This window comes from Amblyraja radiata, chromosome 5 (genome assembly GCF_010909765.2).
Source record: "Amblyraja radiata isolate CabotCenter1 chromosome 5, sAmbRad1.1.pri, whole genome shotgun sequence".
NCBI classification, from domain to species: domain Eukaryota; kingdom Metazoa; phylum Chordata; class Chondrichthyes; order Rajiformes; family Rajidae; genus Amblyraja; species Amblyraja radiata.
In genome coordinates this window covers 19535956-19557840 of record NC_045960.1, presented here as the reverse complement: position 1 = coordinate 19557840, position 21885 = coordinate 19535956, and the positions used below count along the sequence as shown (strand labels likewise).

Genomic DNA, 21885 nt, shown 5'->3' with positions numbered 1-21885 from the left:
ACTCTTGAATTAGCTCATACAGTGGGACAGCCCCATAAGGACAATTTTACCGAAGCCAATTAACCTACAAACCTATACATCTTTGGTATGTGGAAATACACCCGAGCACACGGAAAAAACCCACGCAGTCACAGGGAGAATGTACAAATTACGTACAGACAGCACCCGTAGTCAGGATCGAACCCGGGTCTCTGGCGCAGTAAGGCAACAACACTACCGTTGCACCACCATGCCGCCACTACGCTTGTATTTTTTCATTATCAGAAACGAACTAGATATTTCTATGTTGCAAATATTTATATTTTTAGGGCTTATTTCTTCAAACTCCTGCATGAGAGAGTAAGGAGTGACACGCTTGGATCCTGTACTGTCTGTTGGCATTCTACAGCCAAGACTTCACATTTGGCATCATAGAGTCACACAGTCATAGTGGAAAGAGGCCATTCGACCCAACTTGCCTACACAGACCAACATGTCCCATCTACACTAGACCCACCTGTCTGCATTTAACTCTGGTTCTCGATTCCCCAACTCTGGGCAAGAGACTGTGGTGTATTTACCTGATCTATTCCTCTCTTGATATTATACGCCTTCTTGTATACATTTCTTGTGTACATTTCTCCTCAGACAACATGCTTCATTGCATTCTATTTGGAGAAGCAACTTTAATGGGTCTACTAACTGTATTTTAAACCAACACAATTACAGCAGCTTTCCATGTGCCAAGAAAGCTCTATTTATTTATGTTATCTTTGACTTTTAGTATTTCGAGATAGAGAGGCCATAATAAAGAAAGACCAAATGTTGAGTGATTAAGAGGAGATGGGCACCTACCTGGAGCTTTGGTTCTATGTGACCCTGGATCAGTACCTTTTGGGCTTCCATTTATTTTGGGTCCAGCTGCAAAAAAACCAGCAAGGTCATTAGATTCTGTCAAATACAAGGATTCATTATCTGTAGGAAGGAACTGCAAATGCCGGTTTTACACCGAAGATAGACTGAGGAAGGGTCTTGACCCGTAACGTTACCCATTCCTTCTCTCCAGAGATGCTGCCTGTCCCTGTTACACCAGCATTTTGTGTCTATTTTGGGATTAATCATCTGCTGTGCAGGGTGATTAACTCCTCGAGGCTGGTCAAGAGATGAGCATTTTCATATTGCTTGCTGCTTTTAGCAATACAATTAGAGCAGGCAACTTCATTATAGACCTGATACGAAAGCAAAAAAATTCCTTGTCTCATCCCTTAGTTTCAAGGCTTGTACTTCGTGAGAATGCTTCAGCCGAGAACGGAGGGGGTGCCCGGAAGGGGGGGGGGGGGGGGGGGCTGCTGCCAAGTGCGGCGGCAGGCGGTACATAGAACCGTTCAGTCAACTTTTGTAGCTTTGTCACCGCCAAAACATGGCGGCGCTTGTGCACTGCCTAGGTGAGATCTGCTGTATGATTTTACCGGGTTGTATGCAAATCAAAGCATGACACTGTACCTGGGTACATGGGACAATAAAGTATCTCTGTATCATCGAATCCTCCCACAAACTGGAGCACCAAGAGTGAAATCCATGCGGTCTCAGGGTGAATGTTCAAACTCCACACAGACAACACCTAAGGTCAGGATTGAACCAGAATCACTGGAGCTGTGAGACAGTGGCTCGACCCAACTTGATGGGATATATTACAAAGACAGATGTGCTAAGCTGACAGCAGATGATCCAGAGAGAGAGATGGGTTACAGCTGGATGACCTGATTCCTGCATCATTGAGGAACATGCACATGACACTTCAATCTGGACGATGATTAGCACTGCTATAGTACAGGCTGTTGTCCTGATCCCGAGAGGCTTTGAAGCTTTATTATCGCAGTTTGTATTCTCTGGGGGCAGCTTGTTCCAAATGGTTTGCACTTCAATATCATCAAAATAGCTGCTAAACCAATTTAACTCTCGTTTTGAGCAAGATGCCATCTTTGAAAAATGAAAACTAACTTGGTTTAGCAGCTTCTTTGGTGATATTGAAGTCCAAACTATGTGGAACAACCTGCTCCTCAGAAAGGTAGGTATTAGGATATCGTTAATAGACAGATTTCCATTTAATTTGTCTCCCTGCCCTTGTAAAATAAACTTGCAGAATTTTGGTAGATAGTATTGTACTCTTGTAATAGCAACTAGGTGACAGTCAGCAAACTTGTGATTATAAGAATAATTCCAAGGTTTGTAGGTTAATTGGTTTCTGTGAATTGTCACTAATGTGTAGCACAGCGCTAGTGTGCGAGGATCGCTGGTTGGTGAGGAATTAGTGGGCCGAAGGGCCTGTTTCCGTGCTGTTTCTCTAAAGTCAATCATATCCATGATCAAATATGCTGTTTACCTTTCCAAGGTAATTGACAGAATCCACAAACTTAGAAATGCAAAGAACACAATCAATTTAGTCTAATCTAGCAGACAACGTCTCACAGGTTTTTGTAGCAATCCAAGATAAATAACTGACTTGTGGCAGTCACCAGTTGTCAATTACTGTTTAACACAGTGGGGATTCCTGAAGGAATATATTCATTGACTAGAAACCATTACATCCTGCACTTCAGAAACAATTGTTCACTGCGGCGGGTCAGGACAGCAGCGATCTGCATCCCTATTCTGCCAAAAATATAGATCCAAACATTTCCTGCCCTGTTTCACTGAAGATGGTTGTAAATGTTCACAAGTTCACAAGATATAGGAGTAGAATTAGAGCATTTGGCCCATCGAGTCTACTCCACCATTCAATCATGGCTGATCTCTGCCTCCTAATCCCATTTTCCTGCCTTCTCCCCATAACCCCTGACACCCGTCAATCAAGAACATGTCTATCTCTTCCTTAAAAATATCCACTGACTCGGCATCCATAGCCCTCTGTGGCGATGAGTTCCACAGATTAACTACCGTCTGACTCAAGAAGTTCCTCCTCACCTCCTTTCAAAAAAAGAGCCCTTTAATTCTGAGACTATGACCTCTGGTCCTAGACTCTCCCACCAGTGGAAACATCTCCACATCCACTCTATCTATGCCTTTCATTATTCTGTAAGTTTCAATGAAGTCCCCCCTCAACCTCCTAAATTCCAGCGAATAGAGGCCCAGTGCTGTCAAACGCTCATCATATGCTAACCCACTCACTCCTGGAATTATTCGTATAAACCTCCTCTGGACCCTCTCCAGAGCCAGCATATCTTTCCTCAGATAGGCTCATGTCGGTGAGAAGGAATGGGTGACGTTTCAGACTGTGAAGAAGATTCTAAAGGTCCCGATCTGAAACATCTCCAGATATGCTGTGTGACCCGGTGAATTACTCCAGCTGTTGTGTCTATCTTCAGTGTAAACCAGCATGGGCAGTTTGTTTTTACACAAAATAACATAGGATCTAGAAACAGGATTAGGTCATTAATGCTGTGCCCGATGCCACAACTCCTTAATGTGCAAGTATCTATCAATAACCCAACTGAACTAGTGATGGCTCATTTTAGTGGGGAGGCAACAAGTGGGTGGAGTCCACCAACCCCATTTTATTGCCACTTTGGACTCAGCTTGGTCCTTCACGGGGACAGTCCTTCACACTATCAAAGCATCTACATGAGGCTCTGCCTCAAGAAGGCGGTATCTATCATCAAGGATCTCTCCACTTTCCAGGCAGTGCCTCTTTCTCACTCCTCCCGTCGGGCAGGAGGTACAGAGGTCTGAAGTCCCACATCACCACGATCAGGAATAGTTACTTTCTAATAAGTTCTTGAACCGAGTCCTGCACATCTCTAAAGCCACCTCAGCAAGATAAGACTTTGGTCAAGGTAGTGTCCATCTTTAATACTCCCATTGGCTTGCTTTAGTTTACGGCTGTGCTTTGCACTAAAGTCTTGTTTGTTTTTTGCATGGCCTCATTTCTTTTTAAACCTGTCTTGCAGAATATACGTGTAATCTTGTATAATTTACGCATACTTTCTGTTTTTGTTTGTTGTCTAGTTTATCATGTGTCTGTGATGCTGCTGTATGAGTGATCTTCACTGCATCTGTATCTCGCTGTACTCAGTTTAGTTCAGAGATCCAACGTGCAAACAGGCACCTTGGCCCACCGAGTTCACGCCGACGAGCGATCACCCGTACACTAGTTCCTATTCTACACACGACGGACACTTTACAGAAGCCAATTGACCTACAAACCAGTACATCTTTGCAGTGTGGATGGAAACTGGAGCACTTGGAGAAAACCCACGCGGTCACGGGGAGAAGGTACGAACTGCATACAAACAGCACCTGTAGTCAGGATCGAACCTGGATCTCTGGCGCTGTTGCGCCACCGTGCCACCGTACTGACTCAACTTGAGTCAACTTGACTGAATTTGACTAAGTTTTTTTTGTTCATCGGCTTCTGCACAGTCCACTTCCAAATGAAACACAGAACTGGCATTCAACAGCCAGAAAACAAAGGTGGTTTGTGTATTTGGGCAGTCTTAGAAACACAGAACACATGGAAAAATAGGTGCAGGAGTAAGCCATTCGGCCCTTTGAGCCAGCACTGCCATTCAATATGATTGGCTGATCATCTAAAATCAGTACCCCATTCCTTCTATTTCCCCATATCCCTTGATTCCGTTAGTCCTAAGAGCTAAATCTAACTCTCTCTTGAAAACTTCCTGTGAATTGGCCTCCACTGTGGCAGAAAATTCCACAGATTCATAACTCTCTGGGTGAAAAATGTTTTCCTCATCTCAGTCTTAAATGGTCTACCCCTTATTCTTAAACTGTGACCCCTACTGTGAACCTTGCTGTGCAGAGATGGCTTATTGGCGGGCAAGTTTCCTCATACTCACCTTGACAGACTGGTGGCTTCCCCGACCACTTGCCATCACTCCTGCATGCCCGGTGCTCTGATCCCCCGGCCAGGTACAATCCCGGCTGGCAGGTGTAAAGCAAGGTGTATCCCAACGTCGGCAGTTCAATGGCTCTCACGTCCACATTGGGAGGGGTTTCTGGTTGTCTGCAGTTGTGGGCTTTGGGGGATAAAATATTGGCAAAATTAGACGGCAATGCAAAATGAGAGCACAGGAAAATGGGAGCAGGAGTAGGTCACCAAACTCCTCAAGGCTGCCCCGTCATTCAATATGATCATAGCTGATCAATGTTCATAAGTTTTGTTTAGTTTAATTTAGTTTCAAGATACAGCGCGGAAACGGGCCCTTCGGCCCATCTAGTCCACGCCGACCAGTGATCCTTGCACATTAATAATAATAATAATAATGGATGGGATTTATATAGTGCCTTTCTAATACTCAAGGCGCTTTACATCGCATTATTGCTATCCTACACACTGAGGACAATTTACATTTATACCACGGCAATTTACCTACAAACCTGTACGTCTTTGAAGTGTGGAAGGAAACCGGAGCACCTGGAGAAAACCCACGCAGGTCAGGGGGAGAACGTACAAACTCCGTCCAGATGGCACCCGTAGTCAGCGTCAAACCCGGGTCTCTGGGACTGTAAGGCAGCAACTCTACCGCTGTGCCACTGTGCCACCCCCTCATGTTCATTTGTTCTAGGAGCAGAATTAGGTCATTGAGACCATTCCGCCCAGGGAATGCTGGTCTCAACATTTACGTTTAGGCTTATTATTGTCACATTTTCCGCAGTACAATGAAAAGACTGGTTTTGCATGCTATCCAAACACATCAGATAATACTGCACATTGTATTTTCCCAATTGATATATTGATCTCATTGTATTATTTCACTGTTCTTTGATACTGTATCTCAAATCAGATAACACAATCAAGCCAAAGTCAAGAACAATAGGTAGAGAAAAGAGGAGGAAACAGAGTGCAAAATATAGTTCTCAGGATTGTCGCGCGCGAGGTGCATAGACAAAGTACAATGTCCACAATTGGGCAGAGGTGAATTGGACAGTACCCTAGCTTATGAAAGGACCATTCAGAAGCCCGATAATAGAGGGGAAGATGCTGTTCCTGAGTCTAGTGGTGCGCACATTTAAACTTCGCTATCTTCTATTTTTCCATGTTTCTATCCAACAGGAGGAGGGAGAGAGTCAGTTTTAGTCTCCTAATCTGAGGAAGGACATTCTTGCCATAGAGGGAGTACAGAGAAGGTTCACCAGACTGATTCCTGGGATGTCAGGACTTTCATATGAAGAAAGACTGGATAGACTCGGTTTGTACTCGCTAGAATTTAGAAGATTGAGGGGGGATCTTATAGAAACTTACAAAATTCTTAAGGGGTTGGACAGGCTAGATGCAGGAAGATTGTTCCCGATGTTGGGGAAGTCTAGAACAAGGGGTCACTGTTTAAGGATGAAGGGGAAATCTTTTAGGACTGAGATGAGAAAAACATTTTTTTACACAGAGAGTGCTGAATCTCTGGAATTCTCTGCCACAGAATGTAGTTGAGGCCAGTTCATTGGCTATATTTAAGAGGGAGTTAGATGTGGCCCTTGTAGCTAAAGGGATCAGGGGGTATGGAGAGAAAGCAGGTACAGGATACTGAGTTGGATGATCAGCCATGATCATATTGAATGGCGGTGCAGGCTCGAAGGGCCGAATGGCCTACTCCTGCACCTATTTTCTATGTTTCTATGAAGGAATGACCAGGGTGGGAAAGGCTTTGGATATGTTGTCTGCTTTCCTGAGGTAGTATGATGTGTTGATGGAGTCAGGTTTGTGTGATGGACTGGGCTACATCTACAACTATCTACAATTTATTGCGGTCTTGGGCATAGCAGGTCCCAAAATGTTGTTCCTGAGCCTGGTGGTGCGTGCGTTCAAGGTGTTTTAAGAGACACCAAATGTAGTACATAAACAGTTAATATTAGCACCCGTTATTTTTGTGAAGCAGCATGACAAATCTTCCCATTGTTAAAGTCCCAACTTTCATTACGATAGAAGCAACAAGGGATCACCTCGGGTGCTATCATATGCAAACAACAATGTTTCCATTTTATTTTGCTAAAACAGAGATCTGGAGGTTAATCTCAGTAATTTGTGTTTTGCTGTCTATTGTTCCGCTATACAAATCAATTTCAACACAGATCATAAGGGAAAAACACTTCAATGTTACTGGAACAGCAGAGCCTTCATATGTATGGGGACAGTACTTGATTCATATTCAGAGGCTCAACTGCAAAGTACATGAGCAGCAACATTGATGCTCAGGATGACAAATTAGTAAATTGCTTGCAGCATGCCCATGTCTTTGGTATTTCTATCATGTTGCAGAAAAGAGATACACTTTAAATTAAGCTGATGCTTGGAGAATTGGCCAACAGGGGTTGTAAGCAGTCACAACCTAATGCCCTGCTCTTGCACGTGCCTCTAGCAGAGCTCCTGGGCATGGAGGTGGTGGTGGATTGATGGGGTCAGTGAACCCGGGGATCGAGGTGCCTTTTTATCAACCACGCTCTTGAACCTAATGTTTTTTTTCCTCACCAACTTCTACAGATGCTCTAAAGAAAGCAGAATAAATGGTTTGGTTTGGAAACAGCAAAAAATTGCAGAGTTGTGGACACAGCCAACCATCACGCAAACCAACTTCCTTCCATTGACACCATCACCAGAGAAGGGGAGAAATGGATCCAAATCCAGGCTTAGTGTAAAGACAAGGCATGGAAACAGGCCCTTCGGCCTATTGAGTCCACGCTAACCAGCAGTCACCCATACACTAGTTCTATCCTGCACACTAGGGACAATTTACAGAGGCCAATTAAACTACAAACCTGCACGTCTCTAGAATGTGGGAGGGAACTGGAGCAACCGGGGAAAACCCAGGTGATCACAGAGAGAAAGTACAAACTCCGCACAGACAGCACCTGTAGACAAGATCGAACCTGGGTCTCCGGAGCAGCAATACAACTGCGCCACCGTGCCACCCACGTGGGGCACAGGAAAAAGAGGGGAAAAAAACAACAATAATAAAAAACACAATAAAATTGATAAAGGAAGTAGGCGTTGTTAGTAAATTAGTTACGTGAAATAGAAGAATTCAATGTTCATGCCGTTAGGCTGTAGGTTACCCAAATGGAATATGGCAGACACAAGGAATTGCAGATGCTGGTTTACAAATTAAGACACAAAGTGCTGGAGTAACTCAGGCAGCATCTCTGAAGAATATGAATGTGACATTTCGGGTTGAGACCTTTCTTCAGACTGAGTGTGTGTGTGTGTGTGTGTGTGTGTGTGTGTGTGTGTGTGTGTGTGTGTGTGTGTGTGTGTGTGTGTGTGTGTGTGTGTGGCGCGGGTGGGGGGGGGGGGGGGGGGGGTGGGGGGGGGGGGGCTGTTATAGCGCTGTTTGCAAGTGGCCTCACTCTGGAAATGAGGGAGGCCCAGTATAGAAAGGCCAGTGTGGGAATGGGAAGTGAAGTTAGCAACCAGGAGACACTACGTACTCCAATCCAGTTCCTGACTTGGCATTACAGATTGGTAAGCCAATGTCTGTAGTTTCATGACCATGTTTAGAGTTTTTAGAATTTAGAGAATAAGCACGGTAACAGGCCCTTCGGCCCACCGAGTCTGCACCGACCAGTGATCACCCCATACACTAATACTATCCTACACACAAGGGACAATTTGCAATTTTACCAAAGCCAATTAACCTGTAAACCTGTACATCTTTGGAGTGTTTGAGGAACCCGGAGCACCCGGAGAAAATGCACGCTGTCACAACGTACAAATTCCGTACAGACAGCACCGTTAATCAGGTTCAAACCTGGGTCTCAGGTGCTATAAGGCAGCAACTTGCCGTGCCGCTGTTTATGGTTGTAAAATTGTATCAGGATGTCCAAGTAAATGCAACCGCTATGTTTGAGGCTAGATCACTGGATGGAAATAAATCCATTAAAAAATTTCCACCAGCTCAGAATCAATTCACCGTTACTTTTTTTTAATGTTACAAAACATCATACTTATTTAAAGAACATGTGCTTAGAAATTCATTGAACAGCACCCTGTCTGCAAAATTCAATTCATTTAACTGGTGATAAATTTGCTGGCAATATCTTGCTGGAGGTATTTATAATTTCCACACTGCCAATTTAATGCAGAATCAATTCTCGAGATCTTCCACAATTATTGCTTGCTTTCGTTATCGAATTAGGTGTTGCACTAGAGTCTTGTTTCTTTCTTGCATGGCCACTATTCTTTAATAATGTCTTGCAGAATTTGTGTGTGTTTTTTGTCTAATTTGAGAAAACCCACGTAGTTACAGGGAGAGAACAAGTCTGAAGAAGGGTCTCGACCCGAAACGTCACCCATTCCTTCTATTGAAAAATGCAATCTGTTCCGCTGAGTTACTCCAGCATCTTGTGTCTATCTTCCATACAGAGCGAACCTATAGTCAGGATTAAACCCCAGTCCCTGGAACTATAAAACGGGACTTATTTTTCTAATTGTGTTTTGCATGAATGCCTTGTTTTTTTTGCAGTCTTTTTTTTTTTGTCCTGCAGAATTTCCACATAATTTATGATTTTATTTCTTGTCTGAACCAACATGCTGTCAAGTTGCTGCAAGCACGATTTTCATTGTACCTGCGCCTCAGTGTAGACGTGCACACGACGATAAAAGCTTAAGTTGAAAACTTACGGATGCATTCAGGATGTACACCACTCCAAGTTAAATTGGCAAGGCAGGCGCGTGTTGTGGAGCCTTGAATGTGGTATCCTTTTCGACATTTGAAAAATATCGTGCTTCCCACCTGTAAACAATAAAATCGAAGTCAATCTAAGAGACAATTGCAGATACAAGGAACTAATAAAGACACAGAGTGATGGAGTAACTCAGTAGGTCCAGGCAGCATCTCTGGGGAACTTATCATAGGTGACGTTTCAGGTCAAGAGTTTTCTTAGGAATGATTGCGGAGAGGGGGTTGGGTAGAAAGTTGCAATAGAGGTGGGGGCAGTACAAAGCCTGACAAGTGATAGGTTGAATGTAAGTAACTCAGCAGGGGGAGTGGTGGGGGGGGAGAGAAGGGGATGGGGGGGGGGGGCGGTTTGCGAAAGCTGGATGGAAGAAGGGGCAGGGTAAAGTCTGGCAGGTAACACAGGTGAGGGGGGGGGGGGGGGGGTTGATAGGCAGATGCTGGACAAAGGCCTGAGATGAAAAGGCAGAAGGTGTGAGAGAAAATGAATTGAAGAGTTGTGAATTGTGAAGCTAGAGGAAGGAATGTAGGTGGAAGAGAAAGGGGAGGGGAGAAATAGGTGCAAGTCCAGGTGGGGCACAGGGGAGAGGGGTGGAGAGGGAAAGGGGCGAAGATGTGAGGGAGGGAGGAGTATGTAGTTACCGAAAATTGGATAACTGAACGTTCATACCATTGGGTTACTAGCTATCCAAGCGGAATGTGAGGTCTGCTATATGATTTGTATGCAAAACAAACCTACTCTAATCACTACACCTAGGTACATGTGACAATAAAATATAATTGAATCATTGTTTCCCCAGTTTGCGTGTGGCCTCACTCTGACAGTGGTGGGGGCCCAGGACAGAAAGATCAGTGTGGGTAGACACAAAATGCTGGAGTAACTGAGCAGGACAGGCAGCATCTCTGGAGAGAAGGAACGGGTGTCGTTTCGGGTCAAGACCCTTGATGAAGGGACTCGACACAAAACATCACCCGTTCCTTCTGTCCAGAGATGCTGCCTGTCCCGCTGACTTACTCCAGCATTCTGTGTCTATATTCAGTGTAAGCTAGTTTCTGCAGTTCTTTCCTACACACAAGGTCAGTGTGGGAATCGGAAGGGGAGTTAAAATGGTTGGGAACCGGGAGATCACATAGGCCAAGGCAGACCGTGCGCAAGTGTTTGGCAAAAGAGAACCAATAACTGGGATAACAGAAAATGAGCTGAATGACCTTGACTTTTATCGACGTTGGTGTTACTTCTCACCTCGTAGCCTTGTGAGCTGTTCTGCATTCCAAAATGAGGGGTGCCTGGATCTGAACATATTGTATGTGTTGGATCTGTTTTAGAGTTGGGAACCAACAAAAATCATATTAGATATTCATTCTAACCATTACAGAAAGAACTCCAGTTCAAGTAAATTGCTAATCAGCTGTTTTAAACACATTCCCTTTGGTTCCTCTAGTCAATTATTTTAATGTTTTGAAAGCTGATCAAACAAATACTGTTCTTGTTTTTTTGGATGACTTATTTGAAACCTATTAAAACTAGCTTTAATCAGCAGAGAATATAATTGCATATGAAATTTAAATATTTATATAACTTGTTCTATTGAAAAGATTGATCGATGTGCATATTTGAGACACCTGCTAATTTTCTGTAAATATTAACAACATTTAAATTAGAAGCTCTGCTCATTGAAATTATTTTCCAGCCTCTCATAAAGGAAATAAAGTGCCATGCAGCAAAAAAAATCGGAATAAATAATGAAAACTGCAAACCAAATAATAGGGTTCCTTTAATTCTCACTGTAAACTGCCTTTAAAATAAATCCCAGAAAATAAACAGAGTTTGACATCATTTTCAGGTTGAGAGGAAGCTGAGGCACCATTGATAAAGTGACAGTACCAATGCAGGACGGCTGAATTCCACTCCAAAACCCATCGGCTTGACAAAATCTTCTGAATGATCCCACCAGCAACAGAGGAGGTCGACAATGGAACGAGACCTCAGACTTATAGGTGAAACTTCTCCCCTCAATCCGCCCCTCGACTGGAGTCCCTGGATCGCCACAGAAAACGGCTGTGGGTGAAGATAGTGCGACATGCGGTTAACACTGTGGGACGGGTTAATCTGCAGCACATTCTGAGAAACACCTTGTGGCTTTCAAGCCCTCCCGGAATTCTTTTAACGCTTATTGTGGAAAAAATACCTTTCCCTACACCTTCAACACACAAAGTGCTGGAGTAACTCAGCAGGTCAGGCAGCATCTGTGGAGGGAATGTACAAGCCGATTTGGACTGATTCAGAAGGATCCCGACCTGAAACGTTGCCTGTCAATGACACTTTATTGACACATGAACCTTGGTACAGTGACATGCTTTGTTTTTGCAGACAACCCGGTGAAAGCATAAAGCAGACCTCACCCAGGCAGTACCAGCAGCGCCCCCCCCCCCCCCCCCCCCCCCCCCACACAGATAGTCATAGAGTGATACAGTGTAGAAACTGGCCCCTTCAGCCTAACCTGCCCACAAATATAAATGTAGCTCAATAACAGAGAATTTACCCTTCTCACCCTGAATGCATTACATGAACAATTATATAAAATGAAAATAGAACAGAATCTACACGTTAACTACACCCCATTAACACTAGTCCCATCTGCCTGCATTTAGCCCATATCCCTCTAAACCTGTCCTATCCATGTCCCTGTCCAAATGTTTCTGAAACGTCAGGATAGTACCTGCCTTAACTACCTCTGGCAGCTTGTTCCATACACCCACCACCCTTTTTGTGCAAAGGTTACCCCTCATGTTCCAATTTCAATCTTTCCCCAAGGAAGAGAGTCCTGGTCTGCTCAACCTCTTCTAATAGGCCCTTGAATCCTGGCAACATCCTCAGATGCACATTGTGTTTTGAGATTGTGTTTCAAAATTCCAGCGTCTGCAGTTCCTCATTATCTCCCCTACACCCTGCCCTCCTCTACTTCCCCCTCTCCGGATTAGTATCGATCTATGTTGCGATATAGATCCATGCGTGCTATAATTTTTCAGTGCATGTCGCAAATGGCTGCATTTAATGTGTGGTGTAGATATTGCTCTCAACAATCAATCCATGGTGAAATATAAGAGGGTTAAGTTTGTCCCTATTTATGGTCGACAACCCCAGGTGCATAATTAAGCAAACATGTATTTGGATAGTGATCAAGAAGCTGAACCATGGCGATTTGAAAGATAGACACACAATGCTGGAGTAACTCAACAGAAGCATCTCTGGAAAAAAATCACCCATCCTTTTTCTCTAGAGATGCTGCCTGACCTGCTGAGTTACTCCAGCATTTTGTGTCTATCTTTGGTATTAACCAGCATCTGCAATTCTTTGTTTCTATGTCTATGATGATTTGACCTTCCTTAGATAACCAAAAGTCTGACTAATCATTGGAGCATGACGCTATTCTACTTGTAACTGGTTAAACAAAGACAGACAATCCAGGTGAGCTGTGACCTTAACCGTCTGTAAGGTTCAGCACTGTCCCAGGTGCTGAACTTATCCATGGAATCAATTCAACATTTCAAGACAGACGCAAAATGCTGGAGTAACTCAGCAGGTCAGGCAGAATCACTGGAGAGAAGGAATAGGTATCGTTTCGGATCGAGACCCTTCTTCAGACTGAGTGTCGGGGAGAGAGACTAGACAAACTAGAAATGTTGCTTGAAATTTCAAGAAGGGTTGCTTGAAATTAGAGAAATCAATCTTCATGCTGTTGGGTTGTAAGCTGCCCAAGCGAACCTGGGTGGGAAAAGGTTCAGAACAAATCAGAGCCAACACCAATGACCAAGGAAAGGTGGAGCCCATAATGGCCCATTGTTGGTTGTGGAAGAGGTGATAATGAAGGGAGAAAATTGATGCAAACAGCGGAACTAGCAGGACGGCTACAGTGGGAGAGGGAATGCAAGGGTTGCTTGAAATTAGAGAAATCAATCTTCATGCTGTTGGGTTGTAAGCTGCCCAAGCGAAATGCAAGGTTCTGTTCCTCCAATTGGAGGTGGCAAAAATATCGGAAGATTATGTGTTGTATCCAATGGTTGATGGGGTAGAAGGTGAGGACAAGGGGGACTCTGTCCCTGTTGCGACTGGGGGGAGGGGGAGCAAGGGTGGAGCTACGGGATACTGAGTAGACACGTGTGAGGGTTCTATCTACGATAGGAGAGGGGAACCCCCGTTCCCTAAAGAATTTGGACATCTCTGATGTCGTGGTATGGAACACCTCATCTTGAGAGCAGATGCAGCGGAGACAGGGTAATTGGGAGTGGGGGATAGAGTCTTTGCAGGAGTCTGGGTGGGAAGAAGTGCAAAGATGCTTTTCAAGATGCTTCAGGGTGCAAGAAACATTTCAAGATGCGTTTTGGTTATTTGAAGTTAGTTATTTCCCCGTGCTGAGCAACCATATGGATTCAATCTCCGTGACTGTAATGGGATTGGAAGCATGACAATGTGTTGACTTTATTTTTGTACAAATTGAGTTCTTTAAATCAAGATGCTTTAGGGCAGAAGGAGACAGATTGCAAGAAATGATTTTGCAATCTTCAATGTCTCCAATCTGCCTGCAACAAGTGAACGGTATGAAAAGTAGGAGATATCCTTAACAAAGGGAAGAAGAAAAATCGCATTCAAATCTATCCTAGAACATAGAAGAGCGCAGCACAGGAACAGGCCCTTTGGCCCCTACATCTGTGCTGAACATGATGCCACGTTACTCTGAGACAACACTGTTAGTTGGCATTTGCTGCGTCGAAACCCATTCTGCTAACTCAGGCCTCAGTCTGTCCGTAATGTCTGCAACGAGATTGGCAGAATTAATGTCACGTCAGACACTGCCTCATCATTCCTCTGTACTTAGGGTCAACTCGCAAGAATGAATCTACTCTTCCTGCTAAATGAGAAATCCCAATAGTGGAGGCACAAGTAACTACAGATGCTGGAACCGTACTAATTCAGTTTGGAGATACAGTACGGAAACAGGCCGTTGGGCCCACCGAGTCCGTGCCGGCCGGCGATCATCCTGTACGCTAGCACTATCCACATGCCATGCAGCAACCGGAACTGTGCATAATATCCACATCAATTAACTTAGGGCTGCACAGCACGGTGACACAGCAGTAGAGTAGATGCCCTACAGTGCCAGAGACCCGGGTTCGATCCTGACTACGGGCGCTGTCTGTATGGAATTTGTACGTTCTCCCCGCGACCGCATGGGTTTTCTCTGGGATTTCTGGTTTCCTCCCACACTCCAAAGACGTACAGGTATATTGGCTAGTTGGCTAGGTATATATTGTAAGCTTCCCTAGTGTGTGTAGGATAGTGTTAGTGTACACGGGGATTGTAGGTCGGTGTGGACTCGGTGAAAGAAGGGTCTGTTTCCGCACTGTATCTCTAAACTAAACAAAACTGATTTTCATTTGCTATTATTGGGCGTAAACCTTGCAAGTTCCTGCCCAACAGTTGATTCACCAAAAAAGATTTCAGGATGGTGACTCATTGGCAATTAGGGACAGGCATTAAATGCCAGTGGTATCCACATCCAGAAAATTAAATACATTTAAATACATTAAAAAATATACACAGCACAAATAACAAGCTCACAATGTCATCAGGGAAATAACATACATTTGGAAATGGAATTACATCTCCTGATTTGATTGTGGTGCACTTTTATAGTTTTAGTTTTTAGAGATACAGCATGGAAACAGGTCCTTCGGCTCACCGAGTCCACGCTGGCCATTGATCACCCAGCCACAAGTTCTATGTTATCCCAGTTTCCCATACTACACACTAGGGGGGATTTACAGAGGTCAACTAACCTAAAAAACCCTGTAGGTTATTGGAGTGTGGGAGGAAACCCACACGATCACAGGGAGAACGCACAAACTCCGTACAGACAGCAACCATAGTCAGGATCAAACTGGGTCCCTGGTGCTGTAAGACAGCAATTCTACCGCTGCACCACTGCGCCACCTTCCACTGTGCATCTCTGCCACCCTTTGAATGCCTTGAAAGGGCAACTTCTCCCGTGAAGCACAGCAATGTGATGGTTAAAAAGTCATAGAATCTTACAGCATGTAAACTGGCCCTTCGGCCCAACTTGCCCACAATGACCAACATGTCCCATCTACACTAGTCCCACCTGCCTGCATTTAGCCCATACCCCTCTAAACCTGTCCTATCCATGTACCTGTCTAAATGTTTCAGAAACATTGCAATAGTACCTGCCTCAACTACCTCCTCTGGCAGTTCGTTCCATACACACACCACCCTTTGTATGAGAAAGTTACCCCTCAAAGCATACAATGAAATAAGCCGCAGGTGAAATGTGAGGGACATTTCACCCATCCATAAAGTACGAAACAAACAGTCCTTTGACATGCATAAAAATGCAAATACAAAGAATGCTCATTTACCCATGCATGGCTTTGTAACAGTACCCAGCATAACTAATGTCTAGAACAAGAAAAATGTGGTTAAAACTGTCACATACATGCATCATTGTCATTGTCAGCAAGCTGGTTATCTCCATGTAATACTATCTGTAACAAATGGAATTGACTGTTTAATTTTGCAAAATAAAACGTATTGCTGCTTCATCAACTCCCCAAAAAAAATTACATTTCCAGTCCTGGCATGTCGAGCATGAGAGGGTCCCAGTAAATCATACATCAAGATCCTATAAAGATCTACAGTAACAAATAGAACGACCGTCTTACAAAGATACCCATAAATCAAGACCGATGATGCTATACAGCAATATAGGTGTTACAATTTTTTAAAATATAAATCATTCTTTAAGATTAGCTGCACAATCTACACATTGGCAGTTTGTTCATTTAAAATTCAGAAACAAAAATCCTGGTAATATCTACAACCAAAAATCATCTTGCAAATCATGTACCATAATGATTTTCCATTAATTGCATATCTCCTGCGGCTGTGCTTGGAGGATTAGCAAACAAAAGATAAATTACAATTTATAATGGCACATGAGAAAACCATTATAAACCATCACATGTTTCTCTAACTTCTAGTAAAGAGAGCAAAGGTAGGAAGTAAAAGTTGGATTCCAAAGATATTGATATGTGGGTAATGAAGGGAAAGAAGGAAAACAACGACACAAGAAGATACATTTATTAATTACAGGTAGATAGGGTGGTCAAAAACGCTTTGGGCACATTGGCCTTCATCAGTCAGATTATTGAGTACAGAAGTTGGGAGGTCATGTTGCAGTTATATAAGAAGTTGGTGAGGCCGCATTTAGAGTATTGTGTTCAGTTCTGGGCACCTTATTCTAGGACCAATAGTCAAGTTGGAAAGGGGGACAAAGAACATTTACAAGGATGTTGCCAGGATTCGAGGGTCTGAGGTTATAGGGAGAGGTTGAGCAGGCTGAGACTCTATTCCTTGGAGTGCAGGAGGATGAGGGGTGATGTTATAGAGGTGTATAAAATCATGAAAGGAATAGATCAGGTAGATACACAGAGTCTCTTGTCCAGAGTAGGGGAATCGAGCACCAGAGGACATAGGTTTAAGATGAAGGGCGAAAGATTTAATAGGAATCTGAGGGGTAACTTTTTCACACAATGGGTGGTGGATTTATGGATCGAGCTGCCTGAGGAGGGGTTGACAAGCAGACGGGGAGGGTTGGTAAGCAGACGGGGAGGGTTGGTAAGCAGACGGGGAGGGTTGGTAAGCAGACGGGGAGGGGTTGACAAGCAGACGGGGAGGGGTTGACAAGCAGACGGGGAGGGGTTGACAAGCAGACGGGGAGGGTTGACAAGCAGACGAGGAGGGTTGGTAAGCAGACGGGAGGGGTTGACAAGCAGACGGTAAGCAGATGGCTGGAACAAAGACCAGAGATTAAAACTTAAAATTGAAGGTGTGTGACAAGAGGAATGAAGAATTGCAAATTGTGAAGGATTGTGTGTGGAGGGGGAGGTTGAGGGGAAAAATAGGTGTGAGCTCAGGTGAGCACTAGGGTGTGATAGGAGAGGGAGGGGGAGGGTTGGGTTGGGGGAAGGAGAGGATTGCAAGGGTTACCTAACATTGGAGAATTCAATTTGAATACTGTTGGGCTAAAAGCTACCCTAGTGGAATACAAGGTGCTGTTCCTCCAGTTCCCCTTACTCTGGCAATGGAGAACTGATGGGCATTGTAGCGCATCAATTCATTAGCCAAACTCTCAACCTCAACGTCCTCTTGGTTATTTGATAATGAGAGTGAAGATGAAGATCAAATAATTGGTTGAATAACATTTTCATGGGGACATCACACGAGTGAGCAAAGAGAGTTCAAGGAAGGTGATGAGAACTTACGTAAGCATTGTGGGACTTCACCTCTCCAAACGCCATTTCCTTCGCAGGTCAGAATAGCCGATAGGGAAAGCTGATATCCTTCAGAACACGTGTAGCTGATGCTGGAGCCCCACCTGTAATCTGACCCTTGCACTCTCCCGTGAAGAACACGGGGAGGTTGTGTACAAGCGATTACTTCATTGGGGGAGGGGGGGGAAAAAAATGCGACAGAGTTAATGAACAGAAATTATGAGCAGATATCCTTTGCAACACCCCAAAGCTATTTGTGAACTTTGTGAGATTCTCATCCGCAAAATTTCCACAGATGAGGAGCTTTACATTTATTGGAGAGCCACTTTAATTTCAACATTTCTACCATTTAATATTTAATTTGCACATGTAATTCATAATTAAGGTAAACAAGTCTCTGCATTTATTTCTAATTATCCATTAACAAGAACTATTGCATGTTATGGAAGGAACTGCAGATGTGTGTTTAAACCGAAGATAGTCACAAAATGCTGGAATATCTCAGCGGGGTAGAGAGCATCTCTGGAGAAAAGGAATGTGACATTTCGGATCAAGACACTGAAGAACGGTCTCGACCCGAAACGTTACCCGTTTCCATTTCTCCAGAGATGTTATTGCATGTTAAATTTCTTCTGTATATTTATTCCTGTAATACTTTTTTATATGAAGAGTAACACATTCTTAAAGTGCTAGTTTGTACTAAGAACATAATTGTGTTGTTACCCATGTAATCTTGTGTCATTAAGATGACATGCATTAAACATTTGATTCTACTACACAGTCTGAGCTCCAAGTTTAATTATATTGACTTTAGAGATGCAGTGCGGAAACAGGCCTTTCAGCCCACCGAGTCATCAGAGTCCAGTGATCACCCCGTACACTATCACTATCCTACACACACTAGGGACAATTTTACCAAAGCCAATTAACCTACAAACCTGTACATTTTTGGAGTGTCAGGAAAAACTGGAGCATATGGAGAAAACCCACGCGGTCACAGAGAGAATGCATGAATTCTGCACAGACAGCACCCATAGTGAGAATCAAACCCGGGTCTCTGGCGCTGAGGCAGCGACTCTACCGCTGCGCCACCGTGCCGTATATCCGGCGTCTTTATGTGTCTCTCCAACTCAACATTTATTCTGTCACAAGCAAAACACCAAGACCTGGGGTAACTCAAGGGGTCAGGCAGCATATGTGGAGGGAATGGACAGGCAATGTTTCGGGTCGGGAGGGGTCTATGAAATTTTTGCTCAAGACTCCAGCATCTGCAGTTCCTTGCATCTCTGTTTACTCGGCCACCTTCTGAGAATCTGTCTCTTCCTCTAATTTAGTTTAGTTTAGTTCAGAGATACAGTGCGGAAACAGGCCCTTCGGCCCACTGGGTCCACGCCGACCACCGATCCCCGCACATTCACACTATCCACACCCACTAGGGACTATTTACACATACACCAAGCCAATTAACCTACAAACCTGTAGGTCTTTGGAGTGTGGGAGGAAACTGAAGATCTCAAGAGAAAAACCCACGCAGGCCACAGGGTGAACAAACAAACTCCGTAGTCGGGATTGTACCCGGGTCTCCGGCGCTGCATTCGCTGTAAGGCAGCAACTCTATCGCTGCGCCACCGTGACCTCTTGCAGTCGAAGCAGCATCTAAGCCAGTCTCTCACACACTCCATTCCATGATTACTCCTGTTGCACGTGCAATGATGGCTCTCCGCCTGTCTGACTCTCCGCGTCACCATCTTCACATGCAGCCAAACACAGTCTGTCTTAGGAATTGCTCACCTCTGTTAAGTGGCACAAATTATCTCATTTCTCTTCAAACGCACTTTTCAAGAAATGAGCAAGCTGGTTAAATAATAAGGCGGAACCTCTCAAGCATTCTGGCCAATGTTATCAATCACATCAACATCATTAAAGCAGTGACCTTGTCCTCTCTCACCCAGCAAACCCGCCCTCTGATAGACAGAGATTGAAATGCTACCTTCCACTCAATTGCACAAATATCATTATAAAACAGAAAATATTAAACAGCACGGTGGCACAGTTGATAAAATATAAAAGAGAGATAATTTGTTAAAATAATCTCAATAAGGGGCGGCATGGAGGCGCAGCGGGTGAGTTGCTACCTTACAGCTCCAGAGACCTGGGTTCAATCCTTGTCATTGTGGGTAGAGCTGAGAAAGTGCAATCATCAAAAAGACCCCAATGGGAGTTATTTACAGGTCCCCAAACAGTAGCCAGGATATAGGGTACAAGTTATATCAGGAGACACAATGGCATGTAAAAAAGGCAATGTTAAGGTGGTCAATATGCAGGTAGACTGGGAAAATCAGGTTGGTATTGGTACCCAAGAGAGGGAATTTGTAGAATGCCTCCGAGATGGTTTCTTAGAGCAGCTTGTAATGGAGCCTACCAGGAAAAGGGCAATTCTGGATTTAGTGTTGTGTAATGATCCGGATTTGATAAGGAAGCTGAATGTAAGGAACCATTAGGAGGTAGGGACCACCTGCTGATAAGATTCAACCTGCAATTTAAGAGGGAGAAGATTAAATTGGATGTGTCAGTATTACAGTTAAGCAAAGGGGACTACAGACGCATGAGGGAGGAGTTGGCCAAAGTTGACCTGAAAGGGACCCCAGCAGGAATGACGGTGGAACATCAATGGCAGGTATTTCTGGGAATAATTCAGAAGATGCAAGATCTTATCATGGCAAAGAGGAAGAAAGATTCTCGGGGGAGAATGAGGCAACCGTAGCTGACAAGGTAAGTCAAAGACAGCATAAAAATAAAAGAGAAGGCATAAAAGAACAAGATTAGTGGGAAGCCAGTGGATTCGGAAGCTTTTAAAAAAACAACAGAAGGTAACTAGAAAGGTAACACGGAGTCCATTTTGGAGTCTATTATAAAGCATGAGGTTAGGCAGTACTTAAAGGTTGATGACAAAATAGGCCGAAGTCAGTATGGTTTTGTGAAGGGGAGATATTGCCTGACTATTGGAATTCTTCGAGGAAGTAAATAGCAAGACAGACAAAGGAGAATCTGTGGATGTAGTTTATCTAGATTTTCAGAAAGCCTTTGATAAGGTGCCACACGCGAGGCTGCTAAAGATGTGAGCCCATGGTATCAAAGGGCAGATACTAGCATGGATAACAGGTTGGCTGGATCGTAGAAGGCAAAGAGTGGCAATAAAGGGGGCTTTTTCTGGTTGGCTGCCAGTGACCAGCGGCGTTCTGCAGGGGTCAGTGCTGGGGCCGCTGCTCTTCACTTTGTATATTAATGATTTGGATGAGGGGATTGAAAGCTTTGTGGCCAAGTTTGCAGATGATACGAAAATAGGTGGAGGAGCAGGTAGTGTGGAGACTCTGCAGGAACTCTGTAGAAGGACTTGGACAGGTTGGGCGAGTGGGCAGAGAAGTGGCAGATGGAATACAGCGTAGCAAAGTGTGGAGTCACGCCTTTTGGTAGTAGGAATAAAGGTGCAGACTATTTTCTAAATGGGGATTCCATTTAGAGATTCCAAGCGATTCCAAAAAATGAAGGTACAAAGGGACCTGGGAGTGCTGGTGCAGGATTCCCAAAAGGTTAATTCGCAAGTCGAATCGGTAGTAAGGAAGGTAAACACAATGCTAGCATTTATTTTGAGAGGACTAGGATTAAAAAGCCTATAGAGCTTTTGGTCAGGCTTTGGTCAGACTGCATTTGTAGTATTGTGAGCAACTTTGGGCCCCATATCCGAGGAAGAATGTGTTGGCTCTGGAGAGGGTCTGGAGGAAGTTTACGAGAATGATCCCAGAATGAGTGGGTTAACATACGATGAGCATTTGAAGGCACTGGGCCTGTACTTGCTGGAGTTTAGAAGGATGAGGGG

General features: G+C 44.1%; 1 protein-coding gene across 1 annotated transcript in view; it reads right to left on the bottom strand.

The window, feature by feature from the left end:
• The window catches only part of csmd1 (CUB and Sushi multiple domains 1), a 501649-nt gene that overhangs the window by 20787 nt on the left and 458977 nt on the right, over positions 1-21885 (bottom strand). The window contains exons 48-53 of the mRNA XM_033020497.1: positions 18000-18173; positions 11545-11718; positions 10903-10976; positions 9605-9716; positions 4833-5012; positions 835-900 (exon numbers count right to left, since the gene is read on the bottom strand). Of these exons, the coding sequence (XP_032876388.1) occupies positions 835-900; positions 4833-5012; positions 9605-9716; positions 10903-10976; positions 11545-11718; positions 18000-18173 (780 nt within the window). The remainder of the gene's footprint in view (positions 1-834; positions 901-4832; positions 5013-9604; positions 9717-10902; positions 10977-11544; positions 11719-17999; positions 18174-21885) is intronic.